The 23,761-nt window shown below is 43.3% G+C and overlaps 1 protein-coding gene across 11 annotated transcripts in view; it reads left to right on the top strand.

Annotated features, from left to right (window-relative positions):
* LOC107272900 (lachesin) overlaps nt 1–23,761 on the top strand; it is a 105,902-nt gene that overhangs the window by 39,579 nt on the left and 42,562 nt on the right. For 7 of the 11 annotated variants that reach the window (XM_025090173.1, XM_015750552.2, XM_025090170.1 and 4 more), the window contains exon 1: nt 17,797–17,916. The exons of the other annotated variants lie outside the window; for them this stretch is intronic. In XM_025090173.1, the coding sequence (XP_024945941.1) occupies nt 17,847–17,916 (70 nt within the window). In that variant the 5' untranslated portion in view covers nt 17,797–17,846. Of the gene's footprint in view, nt 1–17,796; nt 17,917–23,761 lie in introns of those variants that run through there. 11 annotated transcript variants of the gene reach the window in all.

The raw sequence follows: 23,761 nt of genomic DNA, 5'->3' as shown, positions 1-23,761 counted from the left end.
GTGGATGGTTTGAACGACGTGGCCGATATACATCTTCGAGATCCGATAAGACAGGATAGATATGTTTCACGGCGTCTTACCTCTTTACCCGTATTAAATCGAATGCCAGGGTATTCTCATGCATGCCAATTCCCTCGAACGCCGCTGAGATTTATACGTTAACGTAAATATGTTGCCTACGACTTACCTGCTCCTCTGCTCCTCTGCGTTACCCCTGATATCGCCCTGTGCACCCTCCCTATAAATATATTTATACGTATACACGTATGTATATAACAACACCTTCGAATCTTCAAGACGCACGAACGCCCCTCTGAGCGTTTTACATCCTATCCTCTCCAGCCCCGGTTGACTCCGTTACTCGCTGAGATATCAGATCCCTCGCGATATCATCCCCGTAAATAATGCTAAGCACCGTAACCAAGCTGTGTACCCCCTAGCAAAGCCCTAGGTGCTCACGCGCACGTGCCACGGCGCGAATCCCATCCAGTTTCCTTTACCTTCGAACTCTCGCGAGCGCTACGATTTCGCAATTCGTCGTGCACACAAGATATCGCCGTCAAACCCATCGAACGGCTTTTCCTCTTGTATTTACCGCTCTTTGAATTTTTTCCGAGAACTCCAAGAATCCGGTCGGTCGGAGATATTACATCTCGAGGCTCTGCATAGAGCTCAAATATAACGTCTAAAGATGATATTCGTTTCTTAAATTGAAATCGGCGTGTGTTACGTACGTATAGCTAGTTCGTGAATACGCGGTACATGATACTCAAGATTAGGCAAGTATATCTAGCACAGTGCCTTTGAACGATCTTCGATAATCATAGTGATAAGGATATAGTACAGTACCTTTGATCACTACGAAATGATATTGTATCACCGATATATTTTTCTACTTCCTGTTACTTTTCTGAAATGTACGCTTTTCTTTTTTTTTTTTCTTCTTTTTCTTTACTTCTTTCCCAATTTAAGAATCGCTGACAGATAGGCCCGTACTTCGCAGAGACGGCTGTACCTGTGCATTCTTTATGATCTATCCGAGTCAGGATATATAGGTATACTGTATAGGTAATACGTATACTTATCTTGAATTTCAGAAATCTCACGGAATACATATTTTACGGCACGTAGGAACGCGTCAGTTGTTTTTCGTCGCGCATTCGACGCCTCGTGGGATCTTTTATTTTCGGCTGAAGTAAACGTCAAGACGTTTCCGCGACTTGTCGTAATTTCATGTCGCACGAATACGCGAGAAGGAAATGGGGGGAGAAACGATAACGTCTCAAGTAGAATCATCATCCACGATTCGAGCGGGAACAGTTTCCAAGGTATCAGATATATGTGATACGGTTGATAATGAAGAGGGGCCACTCCATCTTATGCGAGTTACCGAAAACCGTGTAATTAGTTGGCAAGCGGCTTGATTATGTGGTAAGTATGTAATTCGATTCTCCCGCAGGGAGAATAACGTTTCCCAATTTCTCGACGTTGTTATCTAACGTGACGATATATTACCGATTGCCCCCCACGTTCTTAGATACGTTCTTGCAAGGCTGCGACGGAAGTTACGTTGCTACGAGAATTCGGCGCAGAATTAAATCAGACTGCGTTACCGTTGTCTCTCGTAAAATTAAATAGCCGACCGTTCTCACGAAGCTGTTCGCAAAAAGTTCTCTAGCCAACCTGGCAGTCCTGAAATTCAGCGACTGCTCCGATACGAGCGATGGTAATCTACCCTTAAACGTGTGCAGGACGTTGCCGCGACGCAAGGAATGCCGAATCAATCGCAGAGGAAATAAAAAGCTCTTCCTTCGGGATGAATTTAAGTCACGTAGAAAAACTATTTCAACGTGCGCGAATTAGCATTCCGCTGTGGCGTTTTCGGTACGGAGACAATAGAAAAATCAGGCTGGGTTATTTCCATGGTAAATAATGTTTCGGGAATATGCATTGAATTACCTATGTAGGTATAGGAGCGTTATTCGAGAATAAAGGGAAGAGTTGAGGCTGATTATTCCGCCATAAGAGAGACTAACGGACGCCTGGACTTACTTCTGATACCACGGTGTAGTGGCACGTCAGCCTTGGAATGATTCTATATAAAAAGAGTACAGTGATAATTCTTTTAGTAGGATCCAGGGGATTTTACCTTTTAATTAGGTACCTCGTTTGAGTAAATCACTGCAGGTATATAAGAGGCAGGGATGATCGCTTGCGAATCGGACTCGGGGAATTTTATTAGGCGGAACTATCGGCCGGGGGGTAGATAAAGTTAGTAAGCCGGAATGGCTGTCAGGGGTGGCATCGGAAGAAATGGCTAGAAGAAGAAGAAAGAGTAAGAGGGAGTGAGCGTAACAAATTAATGGGCCAATTATTTAAATTGTACTTTACGGGAAAGTGAATGCGCATTCAAACCCTCATTGTCCTTTACCTCAAATTACGGGACTGTTTATGTCCCCAACAGGAAGGCCTGTTCTTGGCTTTCCACCAGGATTACTTCAAGAATCCTTTCCCTTTTTCCACTCTGGCCACCAAACTCTCGCCCTTCCCACCTATCTCCCACCCGGATACTGGAACTTCAGCGTGACGTAGAAAATTAAATGGGACATTCAGCGAAATCGTATTGCGCGCCATAGACAAAGCCATTTAAATTAATCAGACGTGATGAATTTAATCAGCTATAACTGAATCATCAAGGCAGATGCATTAATTGGATATGCAATGAATTATTTTAATAAATATTGCACTTTGATTGCTCCCCTTGTTATCAATGCAGTGCGGATAATAGACAAAGGTAGTTTCATATAAATAATAGCGCTTTAAAACTTACTGTCACTATCATCTATGTGTATATAATATATATATATATACATTGTAACGTAATTCTTTTTCTTGACGAGAAAAGAGAGAGCGACGAATCGAGAACGTAGCAGAACGAATCGGAGCTGTAAAATCGAAATCCCTTCACCAAATAATTAATTCGGAGCACTCACCGGAGCTGGTGCAGCTGATCCGTGGAGGCCGAGAACTGCATCCAAAGGACACTCTGGTGGACACTGCACTAAGGCACAGCACTACACCTCCGGAAGACTCACAGGAATTCATAGAATTGCCTGGAGATCGCGAGAACAACGCGAGAACTGCACGAATCGAGAACTTGCTATACCGTAGCGAAACACGGCAAGAAAAACTATCAACAGACAGCACGGGAGCGCGAGGCAGCCCGTGACACGTCGGTCGGTGCCCCGGGACAGACTGCTTTGACAATAGCCAATTGCCAAATCCGAGAACTAATCATTCTGATTGGTCGAGAGCCTTATAACCGATAACTCGTCCATCTCCTTCCAGTCGTCCCTTTAAACCAAATCGAGAGCGTTCCTTAACGAATCGGTACGTATCTCCTGGAGATCCTCCACGGCCGCTTCCCCAGGGCATCGGGCGACAGCTGGACACCACATCCTTAACTCGGGCAGGAGGTTCCTCTCCTGCCCTTAACCGTGTCACAACTATCTTCGCCCGCTCTACAGCCCTTTGCCCATCTCCAGCGGGGCGCCGGTGTTTCACCCGGGCTTCTGCAGGTCCGTGCAGACGTCTCCGCCGTGTCCTCTCCTGCACCAGGCAACTCGGTACGTCGAGACTATCTCCCCACGGCAGATTCGAGCACCTCGACCTCAACTAAACAATAACGGAATCTTACGAGAGCCTTGACATAACTGTACGAATCAACCCGAGAGCGTAGTTTCTGAGCAGGGTGGCGACCGGAAGGGAACCAGAAATCGAGAACGTTATCTGTATCGGTAACCGGAGCCGCCTTGGAACCGTGATTCGAAAAATCACGTCACAATCTGTATGCAGCTTTCAACATGAAAACACGTAATAACGCGTGAAAGTAAATGTTGAGAAAAAGTGAGGAAAGAAAGCAGAGTCTATCGTTCGAAAGAAAGAAGAAATGAAGGAAATAGAAAGAAGCAGGGAAAATTGTTCTGTTTCCTCAGTAGGAAAATCTCAAAACCGCGGAATCAACGACGATGATTACTGGGGTTGATGTCAGGGAAAGAACTTAGGGGGTTCTGGGAAACGACGGTGGTTCGCTCGGTGTTTCACGGATTTCCACGTGTTTCCGAGGGGGTTACGAAGAATATAGGAAGGAACGCGTCCAATCTAAGCATCACGCTCCGATGGGCAATATCAGTGGCTTATCACCTTTCATAGCCCGACTCTTCCCAGCCACTTCGTATGTCCCCTAACATAAACTTACACCGTCGTCATTGGCAATGACGGTTAAACAAGTTCGGATACCTGAGAGATCCGAAGAAACGTCAATATCTTATAACGTTATCAATCGTTTCTACATGAATCAAGTCAACCGTTTAATTTTGTATGATACCTTATTGTCGCACCTAAGAAACAATCTTGAAAAGGTATAATTAACTATGACACAAAATTGAGACATATCCAATGGTATATGAAAACTTCGATACGAATGAAAGTGAGTAAAAAGTCTTCCTGGTCTATAATAGCGCATAAGAGCTCATATGAGAATTATCGAACATGCAAAGCACCACGGACGGAATGATTCATCTTAGCTGGCGCGGTCGATATCGGAAACCGGTTTTACGCAGATAACAGTCGAATCTCACAGCTATCCCTGTATTAATAACAGCAATAACTCAAAGACTCTAGGAATAACGGCAGCACCGGCACTAGCTCGATATTCGCCTCGTGGTCCAGGCCAACGATAGTTCGCCCCAGAGAGAAGCCAGAATGCAGATATGCAAGGATGCAGGCGCAGTGGCGCTTGACTGTGTGCGCGCGCAAGTGTGAATTAAACGAAATTACAGTTCCCCTAGACATAATGAAATACGCATAGCGGTTCGTTGCGCGGAGTCTGCGAATTTTCGTTACTGGATACAGCGAATAATAAAATAGGAAACCGAAACAGCGAATACCCCATGCATTCCAAAAATAACACGCTGCGATGGAACTTATGGAAATCTGACGTGGTATAGGTAAACGTATGACTCATTGTCGTGAAGTAATCTCGAGATAGACGAATATAAAAAAAAAGCGAAAATGGATTATTTAGACGTTTTATTGTTAGACTCTCAAACGAATCATGATTTTTCTATGTCTGCCCTCTTTCTCTCTTCTTCCCTTTTCCGGCATACGAATGCTCGGTGATTTATATATCCGCAGCTGTTCTTACTCTTTCGTCTTTGAGCTATTCCTTGGCTTTTCCAAGCTATGCTAACCTCGCTCGTCCCTGGTTCTAGCTGAGCTTGTCTCTGTCTTATTCCTTCTCTCTCTCTCTCTCTCTCTCTCTCTCTCTCTCTCTCTCTCTCTCTCTCTCTCTCTCTCTATCTCTCTCTCTATCTTACACCCATCTTTCTCCTTTATACTTCGGGAACGCGCCGCGTCGAGTTCCGATATAGAGGAGATGCATGTAAATTCGAGTAATTTTAAATCCTCGAGGAATGTATTTGTAAGGGGAGCCATCCGCGAAGCGATTCCAGCCAATACCATTCTTCTATAGGATAGTTGTATGCTAAATTGAAATCTCTTACGTAAATCATGCTGAAACAATGGATTCTAGAGGTACCCGCGGTTCTGCCCGGGCGGGTACTTAGCCGCATTGCGGGGACCCGCTTGGCTCCCGGGCTTCTATTCTACAAATCCCTGATTTAGGTTCACTGCAAACACACACGTTACCTTTGCCTTCTTATCCTAACTAAGCGTCGCCGAGACTCCGACTAACTGGCTACTTCGCAGTTGGTCCCAGGATCGTTTGATCCTCTTATCAAATAACTCACGCGAACTTAAAATCAAACTGAAATAATTGAACTCGCTCAAAGGGTCTGAAACACATTGGACGTCAGCCCGGCGACGTGATCTGAAAAACAATTTGTCATACCAATAATTTTCCGCGAACGTCCTGCCGTTATCAGTGCTGACCAATACTGTTAGAAGGGGTCGTATATCTAGGCGAAGGTTAATTCGCGGCACGATTTTTCTATCACGCACAGCGACGCGTCTGCGAACTCACTAATTTTGACTCATCCAAATGTCAATAACAGCTTGTCAATTAGCGGCAGATTTAATACCAGGTATTTATCCCGAGCACGGCTACCTGCCAAGTTGCCACCGACACGCTGATAACATCGAACCTATATCCAATCACTGAGTCGACCGTTAGCTAACACTCGCTATTAACGCAATAACCTATGTACTAAACCTACGAATCTCGAGCCACGTGCAAAATGCATTACAGAAAATAATAGGTTAGAACGGCAAGAAACTTTAACGGGGAATCCGTATTGAGCTTACTATTTGCTTTACTTGCGCAACGAGACATCAAGATCGTGAAAATCATTGAGTTATGTAAAATCAAACTGGATCGAAATTCACAAAAAAAGATACTGTTAGAAATCGTTGTCTTGAGATGCTCTCACGAACTCGTAGAAATCTTGGGACGAAGACTTCGGCTCGAGTTGCAGGTTCTGCGTACTGGATCGTAATCGCCGTTAATTAAGAAAAATTCCAACAAGTGTTCCGTCCACGTGGCCCGATTCAGGTGTGGGTGACGTCACAGTGTTACCCCCGGGAACTAATTGACCTCATATTATCTACCCCTAATCAGCCACACACAAACCTGTCTATCACAGTCCTCTTGGTTGCCGTGTTGTAATTTGCAGACCGATATCGCTACTCCGTGTTTACCGTTACATCTGTCAGGCTAATGGACCCGGATTAGAGTTATCGCTGCACGCAATCGCATCTCTATCTTTCGTGTATCACGTCGTTATGTATCATAGGCGACAATTCGCGAGACCGTGACTGACTTAATCCCCGATTTAATACGGGATTTTAATAATACTCGGCAATATCCATTCACAGAATTCCATATTGAGAAATAAGACCGGACTGTCGTGGAATAATTAAGTTAGCCACAATTTATTTATTGATTATCCGCGAACACTCAAATATTTATGAAATTACATTTAACGCGGTTTATTACGGATATCGATTATCTCAAACTTTTCAATTATTACTCGAATAGATATACGCTCATACGTATTCGGGTCCATCCAAGCACGTAGCTGTTTCATCCATAACGTATTATTCCCTTTACAACCCCATACATTTCTCCCCATGCATAAATCGTCTTACAGCCATAGTCACCCTCTGACTTATACCGATCACATTTTAATGGCTTGTCCAGCCCATGTGTGTATATACATGAATGTAGAATCGATTACTTCTACGAGTTGGCAAAGTACCTTCAAGTTTTCCCAGCACGTAGGCTGATGTTTGCAGACGCGTGCCGTACGACCTGGTCACATATGTTTCCAGCAAACAATTCACACGACTTGGTCCTGAGCGCCCGGACGCTCCATAGAATCGGCCATAAGAGTGAGAGTCTGGAGATTGGGCATTTATACGACAATAGTCAAAGTCCCTACAGAGCCGATAATTAAATCTGATTAAAATGTCAGATATAAAGGAAATGTTGATAAAGTGACATTACGCAAAAATCATGGCCATGCAACAACCATATATATATACTTCTCGATACTCATTTCCAGAGTTAATGAAATTTATATCTTCCATGTAATCCGCGAGAAACACACGACATACGAGTGTGCGTATATAGATATCGGAATGTCCATACTCGCGTAAAATATATTGATGATAAGAAAATCCCGTTTATTGCAAACATCAAGTTCCATAGGATCAATGTTTATAGGTGTCATAAATATGATATTGCTCTCACAGCCTTATTACGAGTCTATATTACCTTCGAGGTTCCCCAGCCTCTTCCAGGACACCAGCCAGTTTATTGTTTTTTTTTTTCTCTTTCGCTTCCTTCTCCTCTCTCTTATCTCTTTTCGCGTTCTACGCTCTCCTGGCCGCCGAGTTTATCACCCTTCTGCCTATCACTCTCTACTGAATCACTCGCGACACCCTGTTTCTGCTGATAAATATTTAACCGGCAAATCGAAAGGTCTATGGTCTTGTTATCGACCATGGGCGACATTATAATAATGCCACATCATTCTGATCAATCGGCTAAGGATATTGCACAGTCATCACCCTATATACGATGATGACCTCAGTAATGTAATAATGCACGTCTTAAAGTAGACCGGTGAAATGAAAATTTTCAAAATAAATCGCAAAAAATGTCAAAGGTAAATTGTGAACAAGTGGAACTGCATTAATCTCGTGGCAACATTCCACGAAACCCAATATTCCTGTGCAGCTCGTAAAGTCTGAACTGAGATTAATTCTTGTTGATAACACAGCAATAGAGATTATCAGTGCAGCGACAACTAATGCCACGGGTCTCACAGACATAGTGCTACGGTTAAGCTATGAATTAGGCAAGAATAACCGAGATCAATATATTGAGTGGAATGATTAATTTAACAGCACGCAGAAATTCCTTTGTAGAATTTCTATAAAATTTTTCAAAGGTGATAATATCCTTTGATTATTCTTACTGTGCGCGTCAATTATGGTATAACTATATATTCAAGGACATATTATACCAACCATATTCATATCAAAGTAGATATCAATTTGGATAAATCAATAACACGTTATTGTCGCAGCATGGTTCCTCGCTTGTATGTTTAATAATAATAAAAAGGAACATAGTGGCTATACAAGTATCCCTGTTATGTAGGCTCAGCATTCACAAAATCCTTAGAGCGATTATAAACTAGAGCAATTAATTATAAGTCGTTTCCAGTATAACAAGTTCATACTGTAAATTCCAAAGCGGTTGCGCCGTAGCATACCGCGGATATTTGGTTCACCGTGAAACGCCGCGACGGCTGCCCGCACGTCTTCTGGAATGCAACGTTACCGCCTACTCCCTCTCATGGAACGTCCATTTATCAATTACCCCGCAAGCTTCGTCGAATAAACCGCGAAGAATTCCATTATCGGTGCAGCAAGCTCCACGAGTATTTATATTTACGCTCTCTGGGCTCTCTTATATTTATTTATTTATACGTCCGCGGGTGGGTCCATTCGAGTCCCAGTTGCGAAAATACCACAAGGTTGGAAATTTAGGACGAAGCGCATCCCGAACTGGGTGAAATGCCGTTTCGTCTTACGTTTCTGTTTTACTGGTATATTTCAGTACCGTAAAACTAAATAATTTTGCTCCATGCCGATTGCCAATGTATGTGACTTTTTTTCATTAGGTTTTTTTTTCGGTATGTTTGTCAAAGTATCTAACCATTTAGTGTATATAGTAACTGAGAATGGTAAATGATTATATCGTCCTAGTATTATTATCTTAAGAAGCACACTTATCCAATTTTCCAACAGTATTGCAGAATGCTATTTGACATCGATTTTATAAATCCTATAAAAAAAGGCAATCTAGAGGAATTCACTCAAAATACTATATCAGGACGAACCCGTATACCATAGCCTACGAGATTAAGTATAGATCGTCGACCTTAAACGCAATCGAGTTAAATGTGATTTTCGAACGAGCATCGGGCGGACTTTCAAAAGGAAATAACGTATGTTCAGTTTTCCTAATCGGATGTTCGACTGGCTCTTCCTGGATAATAGCTCGGCCGTAGGATTAGGGTGGAACAGAGGCTCGGATAGCTCTCTTATCAAATCGATAACTTCGTTTCATGGTCTCGATAAACTGTTTCCGTTAAAGCTGAATTTTAGGCATCTACCGGCCTGGTTTTCCTCTCCCCCCGCACATGCCATCCCAATGGGGGATGGAAGACCGAATCTAGGTAGATAACTATAGGTAGGGCCAACTGAGCTTAATACATCGTTGCATTTCCGTAGAGGTTATCGTCCAATTTATTTGAACCAGCCATGTTGGCAGAAAAGGAAAAGATTTTTTGCAATCGTCTGCCCATGATGGTCCACCAAGATTCTAATGCTCGGATGACTAGGAAAAAAATAATCATTCGTCACGAATATCCTATATTTTCCTTTAGACACTACTTGGTACCCGTATAATTTTTATATCCATATAAATACCACACGTGTCAATTGCCCACCCTTATATATAATCTTAGGGGGGTGAATTCGAGTACCAGTGGGGCACTGTAATTCCTGATATAACTAGCTAGTAATAAGCAATACCGTGTGATACGTGCAAGGGATGGCGGTACAGTCTGATCGTAAGATTCTCAGAAATTGGTTATTATCGAGCGATGATGCCAGGGGTGTAAATGTAAGAGGGTCTAATCCCTCAGGATTTACCACATATCAATTGTGCCTGAGAAGGATACGGCGACGGCTCAACATTTTGCAGTGTATCTCGGATACGAAGAAAGCAGCCGTTAATCACGATCTGATAAGGCAACGCTGACCATTCCGGGATAATAATCAGTGAGAGTGAGAATGCACGTGATAAGTAAGAACTTCGGTCGTGTAGACTGTATTCGTAGTGGGCATTATTATTTCCACGTGAAATGCGATCGCATCCTCGACAAAAACAAAAATATCCATTATAAGGCGTTGACTGGGATCTTTTCGCCCTATGTTAAAATTAAGTACGCTGCAACGCCGTCGTGGCGCCACCGTAACTTCACGACGTTTGTGCTGCAAGTTAGAAACTCAAAGGAACCGAACGTCGTCTTAGATTTTTACTCCTGGCCGAGCAGCCGCGCCGCACCGACTGTTGGCGTTTCTCATGTAATCCGCAGAAAGCGCAGTCATGGGAATCGTTAACAGTCGTTTCCCTCTTTTACTTATTTTCTTCTCATTTCTTCCTCGCACTCACGTTTCTCAGCCGCACTCCATTTCCGACCTTCTTCGGTGCCTCGTCTGCCCTTTACTTTCGGCCTATCTCCGCAGCATCCCTGTACCACGACTACATTCGAGAAACGGCCTGACTTGACGTTACGATACACGGACGTTACGACACACCGTGATAAAAATGTCTGCCAAGCGACGCTACGTTCCCGGTATAACGTGACGCGACGTCAACGGTGTCAACCGACGGGGGGGGGGACACGTGGGAGAATGTGGATTTTTTGCCCCCTCCCGACCGTACATTGTTTGCCCCGGATATTCCATGACCAAGAATCGCTGTGACGTCAAGGGAATGGGTCATTGTTTCCGATGCTATTGTTTTTGCCATCCCCTACTCAACCCCGCCCCTATTACACCCTTAAAGTATACAATGGAAAAGCGAAGAAAAACGCATATGAACCGACTACGTCACTTCACTCCCCTACCGCCTCTCCACGTATAACGACACGCGCCAGACTCAGTGGCAGGTAATTCGGTGTATTGGGGAAACAATTTTTCCGAAATATTTTCAAGCTTTATTACCAGTCCCCCCGCGCTCGAACCACCAGCGCTTTTATTTTACTCTCCAAAAAAACAACGTTTCCACAAACGCTACGTATGCCGATTTACGGCGAAAAAGATTTGTCAAAGTACTAGAAAGCATCGTCAATTTCCTTATAGCTCTGTGCCACAACCCTCATTTTCCGTCAGAAGCCACGAAAACAAAATCGAAAAACAATTATTCTCTGATAAACGCCATCGCTCCCGAATCCCCGTGAATCAAACGTCTCCCACTATTTCCCTTACGTATATGCACGTGCCAGAAGGACATGTCCGCATACGCTATTTACTCAACTCTCATCGCGAAGCTAATCTATCTCGAGCTCGGACAAACGTCAAAGCGATGTGGCAGAATAATGGCGTGGCGACCCGAGCTGCGGTTAGACAATGATGTTCCGCCGCTTTCGCGCACCCTTCCATCCCTTGGAGCAAGCACGCATTCCCTCGCGGCCTCGCTGCCTGCACGCAACACGTTTTCCTAATTAGTGTCTTCGTACCGCCCATTTGTCAAAGCCGGGTAAACGCGTCGATGCCAGCGCGAACGTTTCGTCCCTCAACTGCGTTGGATAGGCTGAAAAATTGCTATCTGATCCACATGCGATTTCGACACAACTTTTCATCCCTTAAATAATACCCCCCGTCGGTAAAACAGTCATCCATTCCTACCTAACCTCTCCCATGGTACCACTGTTCCGTCAACTTCCGTTTTCCCAACTCATTTCTCCCCTTACACGTTTTACATCCCTCTCAATTTCACTTCATTCTTTTTTCTCCCTTTTTCAGCCGTTCCTCGGATGCCTTTATTTTTCTTATTCCTCTCTGGTCGCAGCCACCACGACACATTAAATGCAGGTACACCGGTGGAAGTAATAGCCACGGGTATCGATTCCTTTAGATAAGGGGTTGACATTCAATTTATGGTACGCGCGGAGTTCATCTTATTCCCTGAGTAAAAAGGTGTACCGCCATGATATTTTACTCGAGCAATGTTCCTCGAGGGTCTCTCTACACGGAGCGGTAGAAGTAGATCGGTGGTAAATAAAGTGATACGTATAGACAATATCCCAGAGAGGCGAATCTCGCTAAGAAAGTCCTTCGAGGTATTAGCAAGCGCCACGTCCGACAATCTACCAAATATGTAATCCAGTTATTCACAGGACGGTAAAAGCGAAAACCTTCCACTTCGTGTACGTCGGCTGCCCTGTAACAAGAATAAAACCCGTTCCTTCTTTAATGGCTCTAACGTATTCCTAGAGAGTACCTTTTGCCTAGGGAGGGCTTTTGGATGCCTCTTAGCACTTTCGACTAAAATAGAATTACCGGTGTCTCACGGCGAAGGCAGGAAATGAACTTCTGCAGCCCTATCAAAATGTACATACTTTGGAGCTTGGTATCTCGCGGTTGTTTCTCATGTAAATTTCGTGACAACTAAGGAAAATCCTTTGCGACTCGTTCGAGAAATATTCAAAACTTCAAGGGCATCCCCGTGAATCGCACCCTCTGCCCAATCGCCCCGCCGTCCATCCTCACCACTATGTATCTCTCATTTAATTTCACGCTTTGAGCATGTTTACTCGCCCCATTGGATAATCGAATAGAATTTCCAAAACTTTTACAAATTCAATCCGAATTTTAATGTCCGCCATGTCCATCCTACCGGTACGGTCCCTTGCAGTTCCATCCTCATCCCCATCCTTTCCCATGGACCTACCTCATTCTATACTTTCAAATTATAATCCATTCTCGAAGTACCATTGAAATTGACCTAGCAATGTTTGCCAGTTAATTTTCAAACTTTTTTACGTTCAGTCTGGAAATCGATAGGTCATAACTTCTTAACTGCGATGTGCATTCATCCGTTAATCAAATAACATACAATATGCCATTGTTTCGCGTAGCGTGACAATCGATAAGCGAACAAAAGACTTTACTTATCAATAGATTAACGATCGACGTAACGAAGGCGGTTTCGTTGGGCCATGATTTTGCATAAATGTCGTAGATCGATCAATTCCACGTATACCCCCAAAATATGCCCCGAAGCGAATACCGGTCACCATTATTCAAAGCGAACCCTGCATAGAATCGGCCGACCTCGCGAGAGCATTCAAACTCTTAAGAAACCCAAGCAGCTGCATTAAACCCACGGGAACGCGTGCCTTCACTTTACGCAATTTACTTAACCGAACGGCATCGTTTTACCACGAGAGCGGCTTAACGTTAGACACTAACCAAGTATCAAGCTTTAAATCCATTCACGGTAACCGTACCACGCAACGTAGCTGCTATGCTTGAAAATGTTAAATCTCAGCTGATGCGCCAAGCGCAGCTCGAAAAGTAGATTCAGACTTTCTTAAGCAGCTGAGCTCGCTTGCCTAAACGCTTGTAAGTAGATAGCCACAATACGTAGTCAGACACTACGGTATTTACGGCCAGAGCTAACATCGCTATTCCTACGCTACTGTATTCTTCTGCACGGGATATACCCATAAATCTCAGTGCAAATTATGACACGTATTATGCACAACAGCGTAGCGATGACTTGTTTATATCGTCGAGGGTATACTTACCTAGTCGTACCAACAGTTGTAAGTCGCAACGTGCTAATTAATCGTATACTCCTTACCCAGGGATCTTCATCCCATCTTCAGTCCATTACGTAATTAGGGTAGGAGCGTTGTATATCATAAAATGATCTTCCGGGAAATACGACTCTGGTGTAAAGTTGACACCCAGTCTGGGTATGATTTCAAATAATAAATTTATGACCGACGTCCGTAAGAGTAACAAGTATCCGATGATCACGTGTTACGAGCAAATTACGCTGGCAGAAATTATTCGTCTAAGAATTCGAAAAGAAATATTTTTAGAGAAACAAATTTCATACGGAATTTTTTTTTTCCCCCCGATAAGCTATATCGTCCTCTCGACACTTTATACTCGCGCTTTCGCAATCGGCTTATGCAAACTTAATCGTTCTTTCCCTGGTAGCACCCTCCCTCGCTGTGTATCCGCGCAAGGGCGTAGAAATGCGGTAAACATAAATGTCATATTCGCTGTGCTGTTGCTACATGCTGCTATACTATCATCCTACACGTTCCCGTTGCTCGCTGTTGGTTTTTTTTTTTCACCTCGAAAAAACTTGTGCCCGGCTGTTGCACGAACAAATAAATGTTACGTACCAATTTTCAGCGACTGGCAACGCATTTCCCGACAGCGACTCTTCCGTACGTGCTGTCGTGCGTTTTCAACGAACAATCGTCGCACGACCGAACGTTACTTTATATTGGTTTTGAATTCGCGAGTTGGCCCAGTCTCGGGAATGCTTGCAGCCGCCGACCGCCAAAAAGTTTTCCGCTTCCGGCTTCGCCTTCACTTCCGGAATTGCTTCGATGAATTTCGCATACACAATATATATAGTGATACAGGACTGTTCGAATCTATTGTACAAAAAATAATGTATATATTCGGTATAATCAAAGATGTATTAATAGTACAAGCAATTCAACAGATATAGTAAGTACCGGTAAATACCTAGAAATTAAGAATTCAATATTGCATATCGATATTTGACAATTGCACAATTATCTCATAAAGATCCGAACACGGTTTACCGAATTTTTCATATCCGGTTCGAGATTAATATTATAATAATAGAATTGCGTGACAGCTGTCAAATCTGACTCTTCCATTTCGATAGGGTGACCCTGTACATAGTACACATATAGAATATATATATATGTTATTAATACAATCGTAGAACAGGAAACGTCCACGAGTCACATCTAAGAGGATTCGGAAGCACGTTTTACTTGCTCCTCTTTGTAACCATCTTACCGGTTTATGGCTGCGCATAAGAAACTTTGGATATCCACGTTCGCGTCATCTTTCCGAATAGTGCACATTCGCCGCGCTCACTACTATCTATTAGCTCCTTCAACGAGGTACGCTTTACGGCATTCTAGGGGTGCCGGGGAAGCTTTACACCGAATGTTCTCACACGGGGTAGAGGGGCGAGTCGATTCTAAGAGGGAAGGGAGCGTAAGGGGGTAGCTAAATCATGGGTGAATTAATTCAACTGCATCTTGGAATGCACCTAACTCTTGTACGATGGAACCACATTGCATTGAGTAATATTCTCGCATTACAATGGCTATTACGATTGATCGATACCGGCTGCTATCAGAAAATTCTCATTGAGCTCCGAGCTATTCGTGTAACGACAGCTATGAATCGAAACGCCTGTAGATCTGGAGGTCGATTAAAATAGCTCAGCGTTAACTCTTAAAGACGCGACTGAGTCTTCGAAGCACGATCCCAATCTCAAGTCCTTTCTAATACCGAGAAGTAGATAACTTTATATTTTCCTTCCCAGGTTTTCTCGGCTTTATTCCCACTACGTCTATGCAAACGAGGAAATGATCTTATTTCCAGATCTAAAATTAGAATCCGGTTTGCCGACTGTGGTAAGTGAACGGAAAAACAAATTATGTACCGACTACCCATTGAGGCAGTGGATGCACTTGCTTGGTTTATATAAAACGAATAATTTGCAGCTTGTAAATTGCACGAAATTTAACCAGCTTGCGTTTAGATCTTCGAGGATTATCACTGTGTAGGGTACATGAAATAATTGGCTAGTGAGTAAAAAGGAAAATAGGTTTTAAACTTTTTCACGAACCCTGAATGTCCTGACGTTGACGCAACTGGCATGGATAAGAATCTTCTTTGTTATTTTAATGGAGTTAAATGGAAAGATACAACGTGAAAAAAATATATATATTCACCTTTGGAAAGGTATGACTCAAGTCATTCTCGGAATTCTCAGAACTTTTGATGGCTAATCACAGCACGCTAGGGTATGGCTAGAACAGTGGCACAAAGATGGAATAAGTGAGGGTGGTCCATGAGGTTGTTGAAAAGCGAGGTCAGTTATCGGCTTCCATTGATGATATTCAGTAGAGAATTTTTTCATGAGTAATTTTTTTTTTAATTAAAGAAAAGTTTTTTATTTTTGTAATCCCATACACGCAGAGATACGATTACTAATAGTGTTTGCACGAAAAATGTCTATTTATAAGAACAACGATTCCGGTAAGATCGACGAAGTAAACTAGCCAGACTTAAAATCGGAATGAAAGACTTTGCCAGAATTGTTATCAGTCTGTAGAATTTGATGTTGTCCAAACACTAACCACTGCTCCAGCAATGATTCATCTGCACGTAGAATTGAGTGAATTAAAAGAAAAACAGGTGGAATTTCAAATAACTAAGATAAATTTGGCAATTTTAAACTCTCCTACATAGTCTAAGGAATTTGAATGGAGGCCATTAGCTTTTCAATTCACACAGACGCAAGACTAGAGTCAGTGCGAACTTCATTGGCGTATGGTCTTAAGCGTGAGTCACGGTATCCACTTCCATTATGCTTATTGTGATTTAAATTCGTAACGAAGTCCTTGAAGATGAAAGATAAATATCTAAATAGGTGCCACGTCACTTGACAAATGTGACAAATGAGATAGGGCAAATTACGCTCTGTCTCCCCTAGTAGAAATTTAACTATGAAAATCCAGGGCCCATCGTGGTCCTAACCCAAGACCAAACTGGCCCAAATAGCCGACAAGCCTTTCCAAACAGAAGAGTTTTGAAGAATAAGAAAATTGGCAACGTTTCCCTATCCGTAATATACGGGGGAAAAAAAAGAAGAAAAAAAGTGAAGCACGATTCCTTCCACTCGAATAACCTGACCCAACCGAGTACGTAACAATCAGCACCGTAAAGGATCTATCTCGAACGCAAAGTGAAAACCACTGTAGCCACCTTCGCCTACCCCCCATCAACCACAGACAACTAGATTCACCTGAGAAAAAAAAAGAAACTCATTTTAATATCGTAAACGATAAATGGTTCACGGCATGGTATAATATCCATTAGTCTCCCAGCCACGGGGTAGCTTGTGACATACAGTGATGTTTTAGCAGACGGTTTCGGAGGTTAGATAAGGAGGTTCTGGTGGGGTGTAAGGAAAGCTCATCCAACCTGCACGTCAGCTCCCAACGCAACCACGTGTCTATATAGCTCTTCTAATATATATGTATAGACAGATGTGCATACCCAAGCCCTGCCGGTACTAATGCTCGTACAAGACTACAGTGTCTTCCTTGCCTCGCACATCAGACGTATCCCAACATACCAAGATTAATCTAGTCACGTGTATACGTATACACGTGGAAGCCAAGGACGAACGTGTAGGCGCATCTTCCCTTATCTATGTGACTATGTCTCTAGTGTCCGTCTCTACATCCGTGTGTCGCTATACGAGGAAGGCGGGACCTACAGTCGTGATGGCGGAGGGCACGTGAACCATGGGGCGCATGCGAGCCACCCTTGCCGTGCAGGAAGCCTCCCGATATGCCACCCCCCGTGCCGTTCTCTCTGTCAGTCCGCACCGAGATTCCGGCGCGAAGTGTCCTTGTTCCGCTGTGCTACCTTATAGATGGATGACGCTGATTCACTTGTTCTTCGTTGCAGCCATTTCGGCCGCGCTCCACCTCCCATCCTTCGTCGAAGGTCAGTGCCTGACGTGGTTGCAACCCTTGAGCCCCGAAGAATTCGAATTTGGATTAAGCTCGGGAGAAAACTACGGCAGTGAAATATTTTTTCGAGTTTCAAGTTATTCGACATTTAAAAAAGAAAACAATTTTACATTGACAATCGCTCACGTAGAAGTTCTCGTAAAATTATCACATTAATATTTGTCAGTTTGCGTCGAATTCAATCGATCCGCTCGGCCCGTGACAGTTATCCGACTTCTTTCAGACTTCCAAGACTCTTCGTTTCCGTGAGATTATTACGTTTATCTTTATTCTTTCTTTTGAGGAGACGAGGGGATACCTTTTTAGAGGGCTGTACGCCCGCACTGAGTTACTCGGCTGATGGAATATCGTGGTTAAGAGTTTTCGCACGTTCACGACGTGCTTATGTGAGATGAGAGACGTAAAAGTCTCCTTAGGATACTTTAAGGTTTGTCATTTTCATTATTGTCCCTGCGAAATTGCTTTCCTTATTTTCGTCCACAAGTCTGACCGGTGGGTGTATCGTTGATCGAAAAAAAAATGTCATTACCGACAATGCACTTCGATTACACTTCGGCGCAATAAGCTACATTATTTATCCCACGTCGTCTCTTGAAAAGTTTGTAAAACCGTAGCAGGAAACTCCGAGCCTTTTGGATCCACGGGGAAAACTTTTACACGGAATTCTCAGGACTTTTAGTTCGCCATCTAAACTCCCCTGGTCGCTTTGCGTTACACGTTAGAAGAAGAAGAAAAAAAAAAAGAAAAGCAAACCTGAGATTCCTTTTACTGGCCTTCCGTAATCTTGTCAGCACTTTGTTCCATTCGTATCTAATACCGCGAGATCATTTAACGTCACGTAGCATTGTGCTTTGGTGTCTCGAGAGAAGAAAAAATAAATATGTGCATATCAACTTGATGGATTTTTTTTTCACGATTGCAATGGAGAATCCTATTCTCATGCTGGAAATGATCCGTGAATCTTTGAAAGGCTCGAGTCATCGTCCCAAAGAAATGCCCCTCCCCTCCACCCCCTTCTCACTCGCCGTATTTTTTTCCCGAATCAAACTACACCAAGTATAACGCGATTATCTCATTTAATGTAGTCGAAACTGTACTACCCTTAATTGCCACTCATCCCGAGTCTTACGTATAGAAAATGCACCCTCTATTTTTCGAAACTCTTTCCTTGAAATTAGCCGGCATCCCGATTGACTCGTTCAAATTGATGCGAGCCATTGTTCACGCGGGTCCATTATGGAGGGAGGCTGGCTCCTTGCTCCGGAAAGATCATTAATATACAATACTTGCCGTAAATATACCACGTAATGTTTATCAAGTTGAAAAACAAGTTACGATATATATCATGAAGAAGAAAAATAATAATAACAGACCTGCCTATATATACACAAGTCTGCTCGATAAATTTATTAACTTTTCGTAAAAGGACGTACCCTTCCGCTCGTCCTAAAATTTTAATGAACCACAAGCAAACTGACAAGCTCCAATTTCACTTGAAATTTCGTGATCGGTAACGAGATATTCGATGTGAAATGATAAATTTAATTTTGCTACATCAAAAAGTACATCCCTACTAATATTTATCTTTGTCAAACCTTTTATCGATCCCCACCGTGTATAACTGCGACTATCGACCTGCGCTTGCGACACTAAGTTTCTCATAGACGGCACGAAACTTAGCGTCGTGTAAGTTCACAACGGCGAATCTTCAATGTCAATCGAAAAGTTCATACAGGTTGAATGCGAGCATTGACGCTACTGCAATGATAAAGAAAGAACCGAGCACCGTTACCGGAACGCGTTTAGTGACAGTGAATGCCGCCTCGACACTTCGTACAAACGACGCGTTGTTTGAAAGGCGCTTGAAAAGCGTTAGCAGAATACATATAACTATATATATATAGCAGCCGTGTATAGAACTCACGATGCTATTATTTTCCTTTTTGTGGTTTACCATTGAATCGACGTTCTCCAAATAGCTACGTCACCCACACTAATTGCCTAATTCAAAGGGACCCGACAGCAGCCAGCACTTTATGCTCTGAATGCATATCAATTTACTATGTCATTATCGAATAACCAATTAACTACCTTACTAGAGGCGTTATCGGACCTTTATACACTCATGAATGTACCTAATATGGATACAGTGTTACTCTCACAAATGACTTACGTTTCTCGAAAATGGAGTAATGATACAAGAAGAGTAAACATTTAATGTAAGAATATATATATATATATATATATGCATAACAGCATATAGGGCCTGTCAAGTTTGATAACTGCCACGTGACAAAGTATACCGCACGAGAACTACTTGGCAAGTCCGTTGACAATTTTCCACGAGTTCACCGTGTTAGGAATACGAAAATATATTTCGCGACAAACTATTCCATTCCCAGCTCATTAGTTGTGCACATCCAAAGTACCTACGTGATCTGTAAATTTACACTCGTAAGGGGGGAACGTACATTTTATCCAGCACCACAATCTGGACTCCTCCGTGCGCCGCTGAAACGAAGCGACGCTTTCATAGAAGAACTTTTAGTCGGGCGTATAGTGCTACCTGTAGGATGGTGCAGGTCGGACAAGCGCGATTGGACAAAGTGAATATTACTTTAACTTTCAGAATTAATGACTGTGCGCCGCAGGGATTCGAAAGGTCAATAAAGTCTCTATAAAATCCTGCTTATTCATATGGAATGTGTCATTAATACTTTAATCTGCACTTTCATTCGTACAAACATCACCATGCATGATACTATTCGCTTTGCCTACGAGGTTTATCGATTGGCTATTACAACTTATCCGTTAAGGCCTACGTATACAATTATGTTTGTCCAGCGAATATATAGCTATTTATCCAGGATCTGATGTGCACGTTTATGAATTCGTGTATGAATTCTTGTACGAGTATCGGAAAGTGGGTTAATTCAAGGGGGTGCCAAGGCCCTTGTTTGACCCAAGCTGCGCGAAAGCTCGAGAGGGGTCGATGGGATTACGAGGCATATATCACGAGCGTTACGACAACCGAAGGCAGCGGCGTCGAGATCCCGTAGAAACGTTAGTCGAGATGACGTTCTTATACCCGACCGCCCAGCATCCTGTTTATCAATAAAAAACTTGGATTCACGTTATCACGTAGTACGCGATACGCCTTTCCTGCATAAAACAAAGGAACCCTGACGTCTTCCGGGATAGAGGAAGAATATATGGATGTAAAAAAAAATATTTGAGATTCGTATGCATCTCAGAGATAAGAGATAACTCCGATCTCATCCAGATGATATCTACCCACGTTCCACGCGTATTCGTTCTGTTTGGATATTTTCAAATATTTTTATTCGCTCGATACGTCACTCGAATTATCGAAGGGCCTGCTAACGAAATTCGGCATTTCGAGTTATATTTTTCTTTTTCTCGCATAGGTTTTCGAGCGCGTCATATGCGTATTAGAATTCCAAGTGGTGGAACGTTATAAGTTTACCGTCGGGAAAGTGCACTCAACATGCCGAGAGCTTGATTCTATTGAAACTGCAGCATCGTACAGGTAAATCTATATGAGGTAGGTACGTAGGCAGTCAGGAAGAAGGTACCTACTGGAAGGTAATTGCCTATAGCTACTCGTAAAGGGAAGTAGAGATGGCTTGGCTCGTATATACTTATGCAGGTTGCGCGTGCACGCGATCTCCTTTTATTTCGGTCACCCTGTACAAATGCAGCTAACGTATCGAAGCTATAACGTCGGGTTAATTTATGGCGGTGGGATTAGGGGAATAAAATGGAGTGGGACAGGGCAAACGGAAAATGGCAATTCTGCGGGTATAAATACCGGGCGCAACTCGTCCAATGGCGATGCTTAAGAGGTGAACGTCTCTTCCGTCCATTCTGTCTCGGTAAAATATCACTGTCGAGAGAAAGAAATTGGTCAGATCCTCTTGCTCCTCGTGCCCGACAAAAACAGGGACAATAAAACTCCCAGCGTCCCACGTGTTCTACGCTCCTGAAACCGACTGATCCGTTCGGACGATTACGCCGTAGCTATAATACGTAAACGTATATATGGTTATATACACTTTACGTTACACGTTAACTCCCCGTGAATCCATCCTACGAGGATATTTATGCGAATCACTTGAGACGCCTTAAGGTCTCCGCGAGGACGTTCGTAATGACACGAAGATCGATCCGATCCGTCGGTGCCAATTCCAAAGTACTTTACTCCTCAGCTGATCTTGCTCTTTCGGAACTTTCCAGCGCGACAAGACGCTACAGAGACACAATCTGTCAGGGGCGATTCAGCGACGAGGTAACGGACGCATATATCCGGTTTGCGAGATCAATATTATTTTTCCGGACAATTCGCAAACAGTGCAATCCATGACGAATGAGAGACGTGGGTATTGAAATAATCATGAAAATATATGCTAGTGTAGAAAAATTAAAAATACATATCAGTGAAAAGCCATGCATGTGTGTACCGTGTATAAAAAATTGTATGCGGAGCCACGTGAGGCATGCCAGAGAGTACATTGCTTTTCATCTGTCAGAAAAACACATCGTACACGTGGACCAAGTGTACACATTGCGTCATGGTGAATCGTGACTGACAGTTGTATCACTTGTATATTAAAATTTCTACCGAGGTCCAGGTTGTTTCATGACGAGAGACTCTTGTCCTTGTCGTCTACTTAGAAATTTTCTTTGATCATTTCTGATTCCTATGGGTTTACTTAACGGGTGTCGAAAAAGTCACGAGCACCTACCAACGAGTCCCAGCTACGGCCGCCCCTGTATACGAAGTACGAATTCGTTCTTCATAATGCTAGAACCTCTATCGGATTTATGGTAATGTCCCGGGATTCGAATAGCATTTCGCCGATTCGGTGCTCAGCGGATAGAGAAGAGTCTTCTCTTGGGGAGTGGGGGGAGAGCATTAAGACAGGAAAGATTTAGACGGTACGAGGTGGTCCTTCGTTGTGGCTGAGTAACCGAGCCCAGCATCCAGTGCTCCTCTCTGGTCCTCGGCATCTCAGCCTCATCCTCGGTGTATCTCCCTTCGTTCCTTCTCTGTGGTTCTCTCTTGCTATCTCTCTCGGGCTCTCCCTCTCTCTCCATCTCGCGCTCTCATTGCCTTGTTCTCGCATCCTGGCTACCCAAGCTCACCGCTAAAACATAGCGCCAGCTTAAGCTATACTCCTCGTACCAGATTGCGCTAATTAATGCTAATTGCCCAAAGTAATAAATAACTGCATGAATAAACATATTCCCATAGTTCGGACTATGCACACGTGTGGTTCCGCCGCAATACCCACCGACAATTTCACATACGAAGTGTTACCAAACATTCATCGATTTCCGGTACGAAACGGGTACCGATTGTCAACAGCGGGCGATAACAGTTTCGACGAAGACGCTATAGCCGCGACTGTACACGTGGCGCGACTATCGGAATTCTTAAAGTGCAGTAACAACGTCAAAACTTTATTTTCAATATGGAATCGCGTGCTTCGGTGGGCATGTAAACAAAAAAAAATTACCTGCACGGCGTCTCCATCGAAACGAGGAATTTTCATTTGGGAAACAATTCCCAGCTTCGTCAGCCACCATCGCAATGCGCCAGCTGGCCTATATATTATTTATTCGATCATCGTGATATTCGCGGATTTACAGTGCATGCGACAAGACAGATAATGCAGGATGCACCGGGCATTATTGGTGACGCGTTTTTCTTTTGTCGCGCGGCAAAAATTTCGACGCGGCTACGGGGCTATTTTCTCACGATCAAATGACGCGCGATGAAAGTTCACTGCGCGGAC

This window comes from Cephus cinctus, unplaced genomic scaffold, assembly GCF_000341935.2.
Source record: "Cephus cinctus unplaced genomic scaffold, Ccin1 Ccin1_scaffold1310, whole genome shotgun sequence".
Taxonomy (NCBI): domain Eukaryota; kingdom Metazoa; phylum Arthropoda; class Insecta; order Hymenoptera; family Cephidae; genus Cephus; species Cephus cinctus.
Note: the sequence above shows the minus strand (reverse complement) of the source record. Positions and strands in the feature narration are given on the sequence as shown.